The sequence below is a fragment of the Meleagris gallopavo genome, chromosome 21 (genome assembly GCF_000146605.3).
Source record: "Meleagris gallopavo isolate NT-WF06-2002-E0010 breed Aviagen turkey brand Nicholas breeding stock chromosome 21, Turkey_5.1, whole genome shotgun sequence".
Lineage (NCBI taxonomy): Eukaryota > Metazoa > Chordata > Aves > Galliformes > Phasianidae > Meleagris > Meleagris gallopavo.
Window position 1 is genome coordinate 1,639,425 of NC_015031.2, and position 15,661 is coordinate 1,655,085.

A 15,661-nucleotide genomic window follows, 5' to 3' on the forward strand; every position below is an offset into this window, starting at 1 on the left:
CCCGGCGGCTCCCGGGGCGCCGCGCCCGAACCGGACAGCGGGCAGCAGCGGTGAGCGGGGAGACCGGCCCGGCGGGGGAGGGGGCTTCGTCCTATCCGCGTAGGGGGTCAAAACGGCGGAATCCGGGGTTGGAGGGCATCTGGGGCTCCGGCCTGGCCGTGGGGCAGAAAGGCACCGGCGCGCTGCTCCGCACGGGGCTGAGGGGTGGGGTTGGGTGCGGGGGCTGAAGGCCCACGGAGAGGTTGCGGTGCGAGCGCTGGGAGCCGGGCTGCCCACCTCAGCCGTGCCGTGCAGAAATCCCCACGTCCCGGAGGTCGGATGCGGGGCGCTGCCGGGGCTTCCCTTCCTCCGGGCCGGCGCTGGGCGGGATACCGACATCAATACGAGTGGCGCCTTGCGTCTTCAGCGGCGGTTTGGCGCAGCGGTGACCTGGCACGAGTTTGGCCAGAGCTGAGAAAGAGCCTCCGGGCACGTCCTGCAGCCTCGTGCTGTGCGGTGCTGTGCAGCCCCTCCTGCACGGGTACTTCTGTTCCGAACCCGTAACCTGCAAGGCGGGACCGTGGATCTCCCCATAACTCACCTCTGGTGCAGACCGCTGCCTGAAAAGGGCTTCCAGAGTGAAGGTGCTTCCAGCTGAGGGTACCGTGCGTGTAAAGCGCTCCTTTGGTTTTGTGTTTCAGCCCCCGGAGCCCCCCGCAGCCCCTCCATGCCCATAGGCAGCCAGGTGAGTGCTGTTCCATGGGTTTATGGGTTTCCTTCTGCAGATGTTTACTTACTTGGGGACGTCTCTGGAGTTGCTCTAGAGTAAAAATTCATCGTTGTGGTATTTTCAGTTTATTTTCTAAGGAAAGAAGCAGCTGTGATTGGGTGTTCTTGTTCTCCCCTTGTAACCTCTGAATTCGTGTTTCTTTTAATGGAATTTGTCCCGGGCTTGATGTTTCCAACATGCTGAATTCCTGTGTGCTTTATGAAAACAAATGGCAGCTCAGAGACCGTCAGCGTCCCAGCGAAAACAAAGCCAGCACCCCCACTCTGCACATACAGGATGCCATCACAGGAAGCAGTGCCGTAATTCTGCCACTCACAGGCAGTCTCACAGCTCACAGTGCTTGGCTTGCAGCTGCAGCCTCGGTCACTGTTCCTTTTGAGCAGTGTGGCTCAGAGCTGGGGGCAGTTGGTGCTTTTTATCTCGGCTGCTTCCTCCAATCTCCTGGCAACCATGACTTGATAAGCCCACACCATATGGCGGGGAGCTGGGCAAGGCTGGAGCTGTGCTCCAGCAAACAGCACGGTGCCTGTGACCCACAGGTGTGGGGCTGGGAATGAACAGTGCTCCTTCAGGGAGCTGCTGGAGATTCACAGCCAGCGGGAAGTTTCTGCTGCAGGAGCTTGGGAGATCCATTAGTTAACCCCATGCAGGCTTCGTGGCTGCTTTGGACAAGAGCTGTGCCTGTGTGAGCTGAGCAATGGATGAATGGAAAAACTGGTGTCCAAAGGGAGCACAGAGTGAGCCCTGGGCACTTCAGCTGGATGTACCCTGGTACACTAATGCAATGCATCTGGAGCAGGGCACGATGCAGTGTGACGTTAAACTGCCAACTTAAAACCAAACAGCGGGATGGTGACCATATTTTTAAAGCGTATTTTTGTAAAACAAACGAGTGGGGAGGAATGAAAGGGGAAAGTTGAGATGTTGGCTTTGACGTGTAAATTTGGGTGCTGTGCGACCTCTCTGACCACGCTGGAGCAGTTCCAGGTTTCCTTGTGCAATCCCACCTGGTTCTCACGATCAGTTCTAGCAGGCAGTTGGTTCTGTGCAACGTTTCCCTACTGACTGAGGATAGCTTTGTTCCAACACAGCTTTTCCAGCAGCTCGTTCTGTCCGCTGCCTCGTCCTGACCACGGCTGTTTTATTTCCTCAGTGCTTCCCTCATGATGAGTTCTGAACTGAACGTCCCAGTGGATCCCTCCACTCCTGCTTGCTGCTCTGAGCCTGGCACCAAGGGCATGGATTATCGGGACTGGGTGCGCCGCAGCTACCTGGAGCTGGTGACCTCCAACCACCACTCTGTTCAGGCCCTGTCCTGGAGGAAGCTGTACCTGAGCCGAGCCAAGCTGAAAGCCTCCAGCAGAACCTCTGCTCTGCTCTCTGGATTTGCGATGGTACGTTGGTTTTGCAGGAACGCTTTCTGGATTGTGAAAAAGTAACAACAACAACAAATCTCTGTTAATTGGTGTTCTGTCCCTGCGAAGAAGCAGGGTGTGCTGTGATGTGCTTGGCCGTCCCAAGGCGGTGTGGATTCAGGAGCTGCCCATACCTCCCAGTTATCCTCCCAGCCCTTTGCAAACACTGATCCCCTCCCTGCAAACGATCCCGAGAGCTGCCCCGTATCCAAGCAGTGCCCCAAGGCCAGGTGCTGCCAGCTGCACCTGGTCACTGCTGTGGGCCTAATCTCATTTTCTGTATGTTTTTTTCAGGTCATGGTGCCTGTAATAAGGTGGAGGCTGGCTGGCAGCCTGCCAGGGAGCACTTTGCATGGCACGAATAGGGAGATCGTGTTGTGGGAGGCCCCGCAGCCTCGGGCACGACGTCAGAGGGCTGTGCAGCCTGCAGGGAGCCAAACCGAGTGTATTTTTGTCAGTGCTGCTTGTTGGGAGTAATCCCTCGTCCTTGCTGTGCTCTGTGCTTGGGTGTTAGCTGGGAACTATTGCATAGGTCAGAGCTGTGTCAGGGAGCGCATAAATAAACACCACGAGATAGCGGTGTGGTGCTCGGGGCTTTGAACTGTGATGCCATCAGCCTCCTCCTCTCCCCTCTGGTTTTATCCAGAGTGAAATCTCTTCTGGGGAGATTTTCTGCCCAGGAAGTGAGCTGCTGCTGAGGTCTAAGTGCACACATGCAGAGGGCAGGATGTGATGTAAGGGAGCTGCACGGAGGAGATGGGCAGGCTTGAGGAACTTTCTATGTTTTATAGAGTTCTGTGGGTTTTTTAAGCTTCTCCCACCCCTGCATCTCCACCCCCAGAAGATGAATGCTCCTTAGCATTACAATGGGGAGTTCTGTTTTGTTGCTGCCCAAAGTGGAGCAGCATTAAAACATGGCAGTAAGTGGGCGCGGGGTGCAGGAACAGAGGAGCATTATGTGCCCTTGGGTTTTTCAGTCCGTTGTGGGGATGTTAAGAGCTGGTGCCAGGGAGCATCCTTTGCCTTGTCTCTAACAGTATGAAAGCACATTAGCCGATAGGTGTAGTATTATTAATAGACCATCAGCTTAATGCAGTAAGTAGATCCCAAATTGGTGTTTCTCAGAAACTGGCGTTCTTGCAGTAAGGAATTCTCTTTATTAGCAGCCTGGTCACACTGGCCTTCCAGCGGAAGGTGATGCATCTGTTGCTGTCCATAGGTTGGTAGGCTTGTGCTTAGGATGTGAACACTGACTAATAAGAGTGTGTCTGTGGCCAATGATGAAAGTGGTGCAGTTATTTAGAGTTAAGTGGTTCCCGTGCAGCGCTGTGTGCCCATAGCTATGTAAACAGGTGTCACCCAGGGCTTGGCTATTGCTTTATTTACTTCCCTCTCAGCGTGTGCAATTCCAGCCAGTCCCATATTGGCTGAAAATTATTACAAGCTGATGGATATTTAATCAACAGGCGGTGGCTTTGATCCAGCTCCTTCTGGACAGGCTGCAGAATAATGCAAACCTTCCTCGTTACGCGATGCTATCTGCGGTATTCCTGGCAGAGAGCCGGGCGGGCCAGGAGGATGTGGCTGCTTCCAGCTCCAGTGCTGCACAGAGGGGCTGCGTGAGCTTCCCTGGGTAGACTGCAGGTAAAGGGGATTGAGAGGGAGCATGGGAAATCTTCATTTCCCCGCTGGAAAGAAGAGCTGTTCCCATTAGCAGCGCTTGTCTAATTGCTACAGATATGCATTTGATTTAGAGAAGGGGAAAAGAAGAAGGAAAAAAAAAAAAAAGCCCAACAGATCTACTGGAGTGATTGTTTGCACAGACTGCCGAACCATCTGTGTGGATGTAACGTGCTCTATGTGAAGCCATTTGTTATCCTCCTGTGTGATACTATCTGTGCTCGTCTGAATTTCTCAAGATGAGCATCTTCTTTGTTGTGGACAATCTGGGCTCCGGTGATCTTTAAAAAGAAACGATGAGAGAAAAGCATAATAACCCATAATCTAACTTGTGTTTAATTCAGAGCACACGCTCCTTTAGCAAACCTACAAGCGTGAGGTCCAGCAGGGCAATCCTTGAGCTTAACATTAAGCCCGTGCTGAAATCCTCTGCTGCTCAGCAGCGTGCTCAGCGCCTTGCAGAGTCAATCCCTTGAAACCTTGGCTTCTGCAAGGAGGTTAAAGCAGAGGGGGCTGTTATCACAGAGGAGTATAATTGTATTGAACGTGACATATTAATAGTTTGACAGACCATGTAGCATGCTTAATGGTTTTTAAATGGGTTATGTCAGCTTGTCCTCTTTCTCTTATCCCGGTCAGAGGATGACATGACAATCTGTGTGGGGTAAAGCAATAGAGCTCGCTCACCTTGCCAGTGCTTGTTTGTGTTAAACAAACTCTTTTTCTGCCTTGCTGCCCTATCTGGATTGTTGATGTTTTTCTATGAAATACCTCTTACTGAACCATCAGTCAGTGTTAAAAATTCATCGTGTTGCACAGCTGAAGCTGGCCCTAGGGAACAGGTTTGTCTGGGAGGAAACATCCAATTAGCTGCAAAGTGCTGCTGATGTGACACCTAGAAATTGATATGTTGGCATCAGCCAGGCTTTTAGCTCTGATATAAAGCTATGGATTGAACATGCTGGTATGGTTCCTATTCAGCTTGCTGAATGCTGTGTTGCTGGGTGGCACAGCCCCCAGGAATGAATGATACACCTGCAGCTTCTCCTGCCTGGTGTAGCCTGACTGACGATCGCTGTGCTGTACAGGTGTGTCATGCAGGGCACTGCAGCAGAGGATAAGTCTAATCTCCTCGAATCTGTGTGCAGGGAACTGGAAAAGGAACACGAGGTCAGGTTGATGGCTGGGTGTGGGGGGTCTTCAAGATCTTTTCCAACCTAGATGACTCTGATTAGAGGATGAGAGGCGATGGCCTTAAGTTGTGTCAGTGGAGGCTCTGGTTGGATATTAGGAAATATTTCTTCTCAGAAATAGCATTGCTGCGGTGGCACAGCTGCCCAGGGAGGAGAGGAGTCCCCAGCCCTGGAGGTGCTCCAGAACTGTGGACGTGTGGCACTGAAGGATGTGGTCAGTGGGCATGGTGGGCTGGGGTTGGACTTGGGGTCTTCCCCACCCTCAGCAATACCATGATTTTAAGGCAGTGTGGTGTATGCTTTATTTCCATGGACCTTCCTTGCAATGGTGGTGAAGCCAAACCTGTGTTGTGTTGTTTTTTTTCCCTCTATGTGACAGGAGCTACTAACAGGAACCTCTCTAAACAAACAAACAAACAAAATCCACAACCTCATATTCATCACCAGAACAGAGGGCTGGGAATGCCCAAAAACTGTTCCAGTGTTCTTAGCGTCTCTTACATCGTTTGTAGTTGATGTAGGAATAAAACCTGGGCGTGCTGCGATTGGCCATTTTCTACCCCACGCACGTGTTGTGTCCTGCAGCTAGCAGATATGTTCAGACCTGACCTGCTCCCTGCTTTGGGCTGCTGATGATTTCAAGGTAACTGCAGGAAAGACAGCAGTCGTAGCACTGCTTCCGTCCTCCTTAATCCTCTTCAGGGTCACCAGCAGGGACAGCTTAATCTCCCAGTGCCTAAGTAATGTTATAAGTAATGCCAGAGTGAATGGTGCAGATGGTTATACAGTGCCTGGAATGGCTGTTCATACTTTGCTTCATTAAAGTAACTTAAAATGAACAGCTTCAGAGATTTGTTAGCTGATAGGAGCCTGCTTTCCTGAACTAAGAGAATGGAGTTGTCACTGCGCCCATAAGCCAGTAGCCATCCACCTCCTTTCAGTAAGTTATGAGACCTCGAGGGAGATATTTGGGGATATAAATAGCTTGTATCCAGGCATATTTGTAATAAAAACCAACTTAGCGCTCGGAGAATAGAAGGCAGCTATTTTAACTATGGACTAACTTGGATTATTACGAAGTAGCTCTCATTCTTCCCTTGGGACGCCGGGTAGGCTGGCTGGCAGCCGGCCAGCAGGGCTGCTGCTTCTACTCTCCTGTGCACTCACCATGTTGAAACTTCCTGCAGCGAGCGGCCGGCGGTGAGCAGAAGAGGAAGGTGTGAGAGCGGTGAGCGGGATGGCTGCCTGCGGGCTGGGTGTGAGCTGCCTAACGAGCTCCTGCTGCTGCCAGCACGGTTTGATGCCATTCGTATGGCTGCAAGGAGGGAGCTGCTATTTTGGAAAACTGCAGCACCAAAACGTGTGCGTAAAGCTTGAGATAGACCAAGCTGCAGACAGCGAGCGCATCATCGAGGGAAACAGGGCCGGCCGTTTAGGCTGCTGTTCTAAAAAGCACTCGAGTGTGTACTTGACCTTAGGTGCTCTTCCTGAGTAAAGATGCTTTCCTGGATTAAAGCCTTGAACGGTGGAAAACCGGCAGCTGTTGAGTAGTGGTTTCCTTTCTTGTTCCCCCAGGTTGCCATGGTGGAGGTGCAGCTGGAGATGCAGTACCAGTACCCACAGATGCTGCTCATCGCGTTCAGTGCCTGCACGACGGTGCTCGTGGCTGTTCATCTCTTTGCCCTTCTCATCAGCACCTGCATTCTGCCTAACGTGGAGGCAGTGAGCAACATCCACAACCTGAATTCCATCAGCGAATCCCCACACGAGCGCATGCATCCCTACATCGAGCTGGCGTGGGGCTTCTCCACGGTGCTGGGGATCCTCCTTTTCCTTGCGGAAGTGGTGCTGCTGTGCTGGATCAAGTTCCTGCCCGTGGACTCCATCCTGAAGAATGACACCACCACCATCCAGAAGCCCAGCGGCCACGCGGGCTGGCAGGCAGCTCTGGTCTCCACCATCATCATGGTCCCAGTGGGGCTGATCTTCGTTGTCTTCACCATTCACTTCTACCGCTCTTTGGTGCGGCACAAAACGGAGCGCCACAACCGAGAGATCGAAGAGCTCCACAAACTGAAAGTGCAGTTAGATGGGCATGACAGAGGCATGCAGGTGGTGTGATGGGGGCTGAGGCCGAGAGCAAAACGCCTGTTTTGCTGGCTGGTGGGGCACACTGGTGGTGGATTGTTTGGAGGCTTGAATATGTCAATGCTAATTGCCTGCCATGTATAGCTGTGGGTTCTAACGCCGGTTCAGACTCTGTGGTCTCTGGTCCTACACACTTCTGTACTTAAATGGACACTGCCATGGAGCTCAAGGTCAAATCTTTACATTGGTACAGCTAGCCAAAAATCTGCATTATTTTACAAATGCGATGTTCTCTTGCCAAAAGTAAAACTGCATCAGCTGTCCAAAAAGGCTGTGTGTGTGTAGGACCTGTCTTAGTGTCAGAACTCCCTGGCTGTCTGTGCAGCAGCAATTAACTGGCAGTTTGTTTCTAGAGCTGAGCTGGTTAGTGAAGGCATTTGCACCCAACCTGAGGACGTTTGGAAAGCACAATAGGAACTGTGAGTGTTCGTCGCCTTTGCTCCAAAGCAAATGTTCCATAAACGTATAACCAGGAAGAAATCAGCCTTAGCTTTTATGTTCTTTTCTCACTATTCCTTTCCACGCTTCTACAAATTCTAAATGCAAGGGGCTGGGGACTTCTGTTGTTCTGTCTTCAATAGAATCTGTCACCTTAGACTGAACAGATGCCAAGATCTCTTGGTTTGTTTTGTTTTTTTTTTTTCAATAAGAGCCCAGGGAAGGCTTACAGGTGTTTTAGTTTTAACAAGGGCATTCTTAAAACAGAACAGTGACAAAATTTAATGAGATGAAGCTTTGAAGGACTAGAAAAGAGAGTTTCAGGGAGGAAAAGTGGCAGCAGACAGTGGTAGAAACTCGTCCCTGTGTTGTTATGTCCTGTTGGAATGTCTTTTTCTTGGTGTGCTGGAGAGAACAAGTCCCAGTCCTCCGTTTTTTGCTGGTGCTGTTTGTCAGCTGTAGCGTTTGCCTGTTGAAAAGGACTGCTTCCTTCTCCCTGCACCAAAGCAGGCAGCTCCTCTGGGGAAGGTGGAGCTGCAGGGCGAGCCTGGTGGAGCAGGACGCAGTGGAGATCTGTGTGCCATTAAAGAGCTATCACATTTCATTTGGGCTGCTGCTTTTCCAGCATTAAAGAAAGAGACACTGGCACGTCAGTATGACTTAGCAAGGGAAGCTTGCGAATCCTGCAGCATCCTTTTGGACAAAAACTGCCATAAAAAGTATTTCAAGAGAAAAGAGTGTTTTGCAGTCATCAGCTCTTCTAAGAAACATTTCTGACACACGGCTAAAAGAAACATAAGCCCATTTTCTTGGCCCTGATCCTATGCCCATTTCCTGCTCTGCACTCAAACACTGCATCAGAATCTCCCAGCTCCCAGGCTGTGTAGGTTCCTGAAACATTATGGATGTTTGTAATGTTCTGTTTAACGATGGTCCTTTTTTCCTCTGGGATCTGAGAAATCTAATGGCAGCATGTTCCACGTCAGCTTCCCAGAATGGGGAGTACACTCAAATCCCAGTGAGACCTTCCCCGTGCCTCTCTCTGATGAGGGTCTTGGGAAACTAACTCTCATTTCTCTTGTTTACATGTGAGTTTGAGCATTGCTGAACAAGTTGCTTAGCACCGTGTCTGTGCCTTTCATCTGTTGTTCTTGCCACAGTTGGCATGTACCATATTGGCTGATGTGCAGCAGAGAAAATAGTTGTTGTGTGTGACATGACTAGCCTGTACTTATGCACATATGCAAAAAATGAGGAGTGTCCTCCGGGAAGTGGATGGTCATGAAATTCATACCATCCCCCAGCAGCCCGCCTCTCTTCCTCCTCTTCTTACCAAAATAAAAGTTAAAGGTTTACGTAACAAAATCAGAGTTGAGTTTTCTGCCAAGTATTACACACGTAGGCTCTTCTTCCAGCAAAATCTCTATTGCGAAGCCAGAGCTAGAGCAGATAGGATTAATGTCATATCTGTACTTTGCATTTTTTTTTCTATAACAGCAGTGGTAATTGGTCTCTGTGCGCTGTGGAGCCCAGGAGGTTTGAAATCAGTTGTAGAGGAAAGTACTGTAGCATTATTTTATTTTATTTTATTTTTTTGTAATAAAGAAATTGTCAAATTTCACAGTGTGTACGTGATGCTGTGACAGCAGTGCAGCTCATATGGAAATATAATAAATTTCAGCAGACAGAGAAATGCAGCAGACTGTGCTTTGGCTTTGCAGAACGCCCTGGTGAGGCTTTGGTGGGTTTGGGTTCACAGCAGGCTCAAGGCTGGAGAGGGGATTGCCTCACTCCACAGGGAATCAGGGGCTTCAGGTGGTTTCCCAAGGGTTTACACGCTTAAAGCTGCGTAATGCTGTGCTTTCCTCAATTTGCTCACAGCTTTGATTTCTGTTTCTCTCTGGGCCTTGGGTTCTCCCCTTCCATGGGATTATTTTTGCTTTTTGCCACCTGGGTTCTCATCATCTTTGTGTTGTACCTCCTCTTGTTCCTTTCCCAACAAAAGCACTCAGTTTCTCACCTCTTCTTCTGACTTGCTTACGTTTTCAGTGCTGTTGGGTCCGGACTTGCATTGCAGTAAGATCTCCCGTGGTACCAGGTACCAGCAAGCAACAGAAACTTAATTAATCTGTAAATGAGTGGGGACAGTGTGCCTGTCCAGGCGGCTGCTTCTGTGCTACGGTGCCAGAAAATCTTCCCTGCTTCTGCTGCTGCCCCATGGCTGGCAGCAGGACTCCATCAGTCAAGCAGGGAGATGCCTGCCTTTCCGCACTGTGCTGCTGTCCTCCAGCTCATGTTTCGTGCCTGGCCTGAACACCTCATCCCAGTCAGCCCCGGGTGTCTGTCTCCGCTGGGTCTCCAGGTATGCAGCAAGCTCAGGGGTGCCTGTGTGGGTGTCCTGCTCCTGCACTGGGGCCAGGATGGTGTTTGTTTGCTTCCTGCACCAGCCACGGGCCCTGCGGTGCTGCCCTCATCCTCAGCTCTCCTCACAAGCTCTCATTTTGCCCAGGCAATCCCTCCAGTCTGTTCAGCCAGGTCTCGGGGCTCACCTTGCTGCAGGGAGCAGCCACAACCCTGTCCCAGGTCTTCTATTTCTTGGGGGCACTTATGCCAGCAGCAAGATGCCACAGTGTGCTGCAGCCCTGCCTCCTGGAAAGGGGAGCAAGGGATAGTGCAGCTTTGTGTCACCCCACGGCTGCTTCCCTCATTAGCAGGAGTCCAGCCTGGCCACGAGCGCAGGCAGGCACCCAGGGCAGTGTCAGGTTCTCTTGTTGGCCCGGCTTGGTGGCAGCTCCTGCTCCCTGATCTCCCTATTTTTAACAGAGACTCTCAGGTCCCAACCCATCCCATGGCTTTGGTGGGCAGCAGCAGCCTCAGCACTGATGCAGACTGAGCTATGCCAGCCCTGGCTGCCTGGGCCCAATCCGTGTGACCAGTGGAAACGATGTCAGGGCTCAGAGCAGAGCACGCTGTGCCTGGTGCTCCAACATGTGGAAGTGCTGACAGGGAGGTGGTGGAGCGTGCATCTCCTGGTGCTGAGGGCCCAGGATGGCGAGGGCAGCTGGGGACTGGTGGGCTGCAGGGCTGGCTGCTCCCATTTAGTGCCTTTCTGTGGTTTTATGTGGGATTTCACCATGTCCCACCTCCCTTCCCTAAACTAACAAAAAGTTTCAAGATTCCCTATTTTCACAGCTTTGTTATCTTCTTCCCTTATCTTAAAGCAGCTTCCTCAGCAGCCTCCCCGAGAGCCACAGCCTCGAGCTCAGGCTCAACACAGCCAGGCCTGTGCTTATCTTCTGATCATCCTCTCACAGGCTGCCTCCTCTGCATGATGTCAGACAAGAAAGTGGCTCCAGCAGTGACGCACTGGCTGAGCTGAGAAACATCCAGTGAACAGCCATGCACAGGGCTCACAGCTCACCTCCAGGCTGTGACCGCCGGTGCAACGCTGACTGTTGCACACTAGGAGAGAACAGACCTCTGTATGCGTGCTTCACCAGCTCTTGGTTTCTCTCTTCATGAGCAATGCTTAATGTAGAACAAGGTATGCATCTCAGTTGTGAGCAAAACCAGATAGATATGCTAAGTTTTATGCTTCTTGCTGATTTCAGGCTGGTGTTTTTTTGTTTTTGTTGTGTTTTTTTTTTCCCTGAAAGATAGCTGAAGTCCTCCAGCATCCTCTATGGGTTAATTTGTGTTTTACCTCTTGTTATTTAAAGCTGAGATAGATACTACACGTGTCCTTTTAAAACACACGAGGAGATATCAAACAGGTGCATTTGCTTTTAATGAGAGAACGGTTCTTGGCACGTGTTTTGCAAGTGCTAATCAGGGTTAAAAAGACAAACAGCTCTGATAGGAATGCCTATAATTTGAAGTTTGTCGTACAATAATTATACTAACAGAGTGGGCAAAAGTACTTTGAACACCTAATTAATTAAATCCTCCTTATGCTTTTCTTAAATTTCTGCAATACTGATAATCCAGACCTGACCATTAATATCCCACAGCACAATTATGGCTCTTTAGGAGAGAATGTACATAAAGATTTAAAAAGTCAAACAGAGCCAATGTGTTTGTGATTGCAATGTGATCTGTCTGAGGTGGTGCCTAGGAGAGCGTTCAGCAGGTGAAAAATATAAAAGATGGACATAGCAATAACTGAGTCGTGACTACATTACTGTTTTGGACGGTAAAACCATCTTGATGAAGCCCTCAGTTCCTGGCTTACAAGATAATTATTTGCAGATTTTGAACTGAAGATATCGAGTAGGCAGGGCTGGAATTTTCTGGCAAGAGCAGCAGCTTGCTGTACATCTCAAAGAAAAATTCAGCTAACAAATGCAGAGCACAAAATGAGATAAACAATATTAGTTCATTATCATGGCACACTGATTCATCAGCAGCCAGCATCTGCTCCCATTGCTGAGACAACGAAACAGTGGGTACCCGTGCCAGAAGGATTCTCACAAGCTGAGAGCACGATGGAAATGTAAAAGGGAATGTTGGAAATAATGGTCAAACATTAATGGAAGCAGTCGATTGCTGTATTTTGCTATGTGCAGAGCAGATTGCTGAAGAGGCTGAGCACCAGAAGGCAGCAGGGTGGTGGTAGATGAGGTCTCAAGGCTTGCCCTACCTGCAGAATGGGTTTCCTTGCCCAGGGTGGCTCCCTGCTGAACCCCAGCAGTCTGCCAGCCATCTCCTGCTTGGCCCAATGTCTTTTAGGAGCAATGCAGGGCCTGGGGACAGCATGCTACTGAGCCCGTGGGTATTGGCAGCATAGGGCTGATGGCACCAACCTGCCTCAAAAAGGTTAGGAATTGCAATTTTGAGATTTCCGTGAGAATTTTCTTCTTATAAAGCTCAGCTGTCTCACTGCAGTGACAGCCTTCTGTCAGAGAGGGCATGCTGGAACTGCTGCTGAGGCAGTGATGCTGTGGTATGGGTGGAGGTTTGCTGTTTAGGACTGCCCACGGAAGAAGTGCTCGCTGATCCCTGCTGCAATCACTGTGTAGCTGTGTCCACAACGGCTTAAATACAGGGCTAAACTAAAACAGCTTCATTGCAGCCTTGAAGGAGCATAGCAATAATCATTTCAAATGTCCTGATTCACCTGATTTTTAGTAACCTAGTTTAGTTGGGCTGAGGAGCTGCCTCCTCCGCAATGCCTGCAGCAGAGGGCAGTCTGCAGCATGAATGCATTACTGCTATGTTAAAAACCATGTGCTATGCCAAGGAAGTACTTCTAGGACAGGATATAGCTGTACAAGGATGCTGAAATCTCACCTAAGAGACATGCCCCTTTTCTTAACAAAACCAGACAGCATTGCAAAGTATCATTTCATTACTGTATCTGTGACAATGCTGAATGGTTTTGATGATACGACTGTGTATCACGCTTCTTCCACAGCACAGCTTCATTTTCAAGAGCACAGAAGTTAGTTCTGAACAGACAGATGGCCCTCAATCAGCGTCTGCTACAAGTGATGACTTGAATCTTAGGTACAAGGTATGATTCAAACCTGACTGCTGGAGGTGCCAAGAAAAAAAATGACAGCCACTGGTGCTGCAGTCTGTTGCCCAGCTTATTCCCAAAATCTGACTCTCAATACTGAGAGCTGACAGCAGGGTTCAGAGATGACAAACGATCAGAAAATAACACAGTCTGTGTGAGTCTCTGGTCTGATCTCTGCCCAAGCTGTCTCTGTGGAAGAGTCAGCATTGGCCCTCTGCAAATGCAGCTCTTTGGTCCCAGAAGATATAGGTCACACGCAGCGTTTATGGCTTATCCTCACTGTTAAAGTATGACTCTTCAGCGAAGGATAATTACTTTAATTAGTTCTTAGTGTTGTACTATCTGTGGAGAGATGCTTGCCTGCCCCCTGGAGAGCTTTTCTCTCAAGGAACAATCTGAAGTGGGTGAGAAGACAGGTGTGTCCCTGGGCCACGGGTAACAGTAAAGCAGGATGACGTAAGAGCTGCCATTGCCCAGGACAGTCTTCACAAAAAACTGTTTGTTAACATCCGTACATACCCAGTTTCTTGTGTGCACTCCAAAAAAAACAAATTCTACAAATCCTGGTTTTTATTTTTCACATTTCTTAAGACACAATTCTAGCAGCCCTTTGCTGATCACACCGGTGTCCCTTGAAAGGAAAGAGCTATCTCCAGCAGTTCTTTACCCAGCTCCTCATGCCTTCCTCCAGCACTGAACTCTGCAGACAGCTCTCTGAATGTGACACACACTCGCCGATGCTCGATATGCCTGCGGTGAATGGCGTGCTTCCACTTGTAGCGTGCCTCACCATACAGCACCACCAGAGATCTCCTGGGTAAGTGAATGGCAACAGTCACTTCCTTACTTGGGACAAGCCTTGGGGATAAAAGGCAGCTGCTTCCCTGTTTGCCTGAATTCTCGCATGATGACGTTTGTGTAAGAGATCCAGGGGGATTTAATTCCCCATTTTCATTACTGAAAGTAGGAAATAATTGGATGCTGTCCTCTGAGTCACAAGACATGGACAGCACGGTTTTTGAGAGCAAGTTTAAGCTAACCAGACGCTCTCCCCACAGCCACCAATCATCAAAATGTGGGTCAATGGCAGAACCTCTTTCTGGCCTGTAGTCCAGATTGCATTGTTCAACGGGCATGAAACCACCTAGCACAGAGCAGGCCTCCATCTGTGCCACAATCTTTTTACTAAAACTTGGCAAGCCAGTAAAGCCACCAGCTTTCAACCTCTGTTTCTTGAAGTTCACTTTGGGTCCATAATCCTGTTGGAAGAGGGGGAAAAAAACAGCATTGAAGGAAAACCTGGGACAAGACCTGAGGCTATGATCCCTATGGGGTCACGGCTTTTGAGTTCTGTTCTCTTCCAGCAGCTCCTCACCAGTTTCCAAAATCACAGAACCATTAAAGTTGGAAAAGAGCTCTGAGACCACCAAGTCCAACCATCAGCCCATCTCCACGTGCCCAGTGAGCCGTGTTCCTCACTGCCACATCTGCCCTTTTCTGCAAAACCTCCAGGGATGTTGACTGTACCGCTTCCCTGAGGAGCTGACTTGGACAGGCTACATTAATCTCTCTGGGATTAGGTTTCTTAACTGGAAAGCAAAAAAAAAAACCAAACAAAAAAAACCACCAACCCTTACTTCTCTCACATAAAACTGTGTGAGCTCTCCCAGGGAGGTTGTGGATGCCCCATCCCTGGAGGCATTCAAGGCCAGGCTGGATGTGGCTCTGGGCAGCCTGATTTTGGTGGTTGGCAACCCTGCACGTAGCAGGGGGTTGGAACTGGATGAGCATTGTGGTCCTTTTCAACCCAGGCCATTGTATGATTCTAAGATTAATGCCTGAATATGCAACGTCCGGTACTGAACGTCACTAGAATTTGCTTCTGCAAGCAGCTGATTTTAATCAGCAGTCATTCTTGTAATTGATTTCAGAAAAAGTTCCCGAAGAAGAGCCGTTAATGAAATATGTAAGTGGATTGGGTTTGAAATGCAGAGGGATCTAAGAAGAAATGTGCTTGTAAAGACAAACCTGTTTCTTTCGACCAGACTGCGAGGGCTTCCATTCATCCCGGTCCATCAGTTCAACCACCCCCACTTCTTCATCCTTGCTAATGAACTCCTCCGCCAAAAACACCCCTGGGAAGGGAAATGCCCAGCCAGCAAATGAGGAGTGCTCATTGCCCTCAGCTAAGCCCGTTGCCGGACAGTAAGTGAAATTATCCTCCCCCTGCGGAAATAACAAGAGATGACAAACACGTGAGGGGGGAAGCTCTCATAACGAGTCGTTTCCCTTCATTACCCAAAACCTCAACGTGGAAACCGCCTGCCCGGCCCGCGGAGGTGCGAGGGATGCCGAGGACGGCCTTCCCTGCCCTGCCGTGAGATCGCGCCTCCGCGCCGTTTCTCTGTAGTACCGTCTCCGTCCCGCAGCGATGCTGGAACGCAGCTGACGCCGTTCCGGGCCGTCGCGCCGCCCTCAGCGATGCGCGCCCAGCGCGGGG

At 49.9% G+C, this 15,661-nt stretch overlaps 2 protein-coding genes across 4 annotated transcripts; one reads left to right on the plus strand and one right to left on the minus strand.

The window, feature by feature from the left end:
- ORAI2 (ORAI calcium release-activated calcium modulator 2) lies at positions 1–9,340 on the plus strand. Of its 3 annotated transcripts, XM_010721784.2 has the most exons (4): positions 1–50; positions 681–724; positions 1,923–2,163; positions 6,633–9,340. In XM_010721784.2, exons 3-4 carry the CDS (start codon positions 1,933–1,935, stop codon positions 7,176–7,178), a joined length of 777 nt encoding a protein of 258 aa, XP_010720086.1. In that variant the 5' UTR covers positions 1–50; positions 681–724; positions 1,923–1,932; the 3' UTR covers positions 7,179–9,340. The 3 variants fall into 3 exon arrangements, with proteins under 3 accessions (XP_010720086.1, XP_010720087.1, XP_019477455.1); XM_010721785.2 differs by lacking the exon at positions 681–724 and having other exon boundaries at positions 7–50; XM_019621910.2 differs by lacking the exons at positions 1–50; positions 681–724; positions 1,923–2,163 and adding an exon at positions 5,282–5,700.
- Positions 9,341–13,713: 4,373 nt separating this feature from the next.
- On the minus strand, positions 13,714–15,655 carry ALKBH4 (alkB homolog 4, lysine demethylase; the record flags this gene model as incomplete). Its single annotated transcript, XM_010721786.2, has 3 exons — positions 13,714–14,420; positions 15,190–15,387; positions 15,575–15,655. Coding segments are annotated over 3 exons (921 nt in total), but the record flags the coding sequence as incomplete, so codon positions are not given.
- Positions 15,656–15,661: the final 6 nt, after the last annotated feature.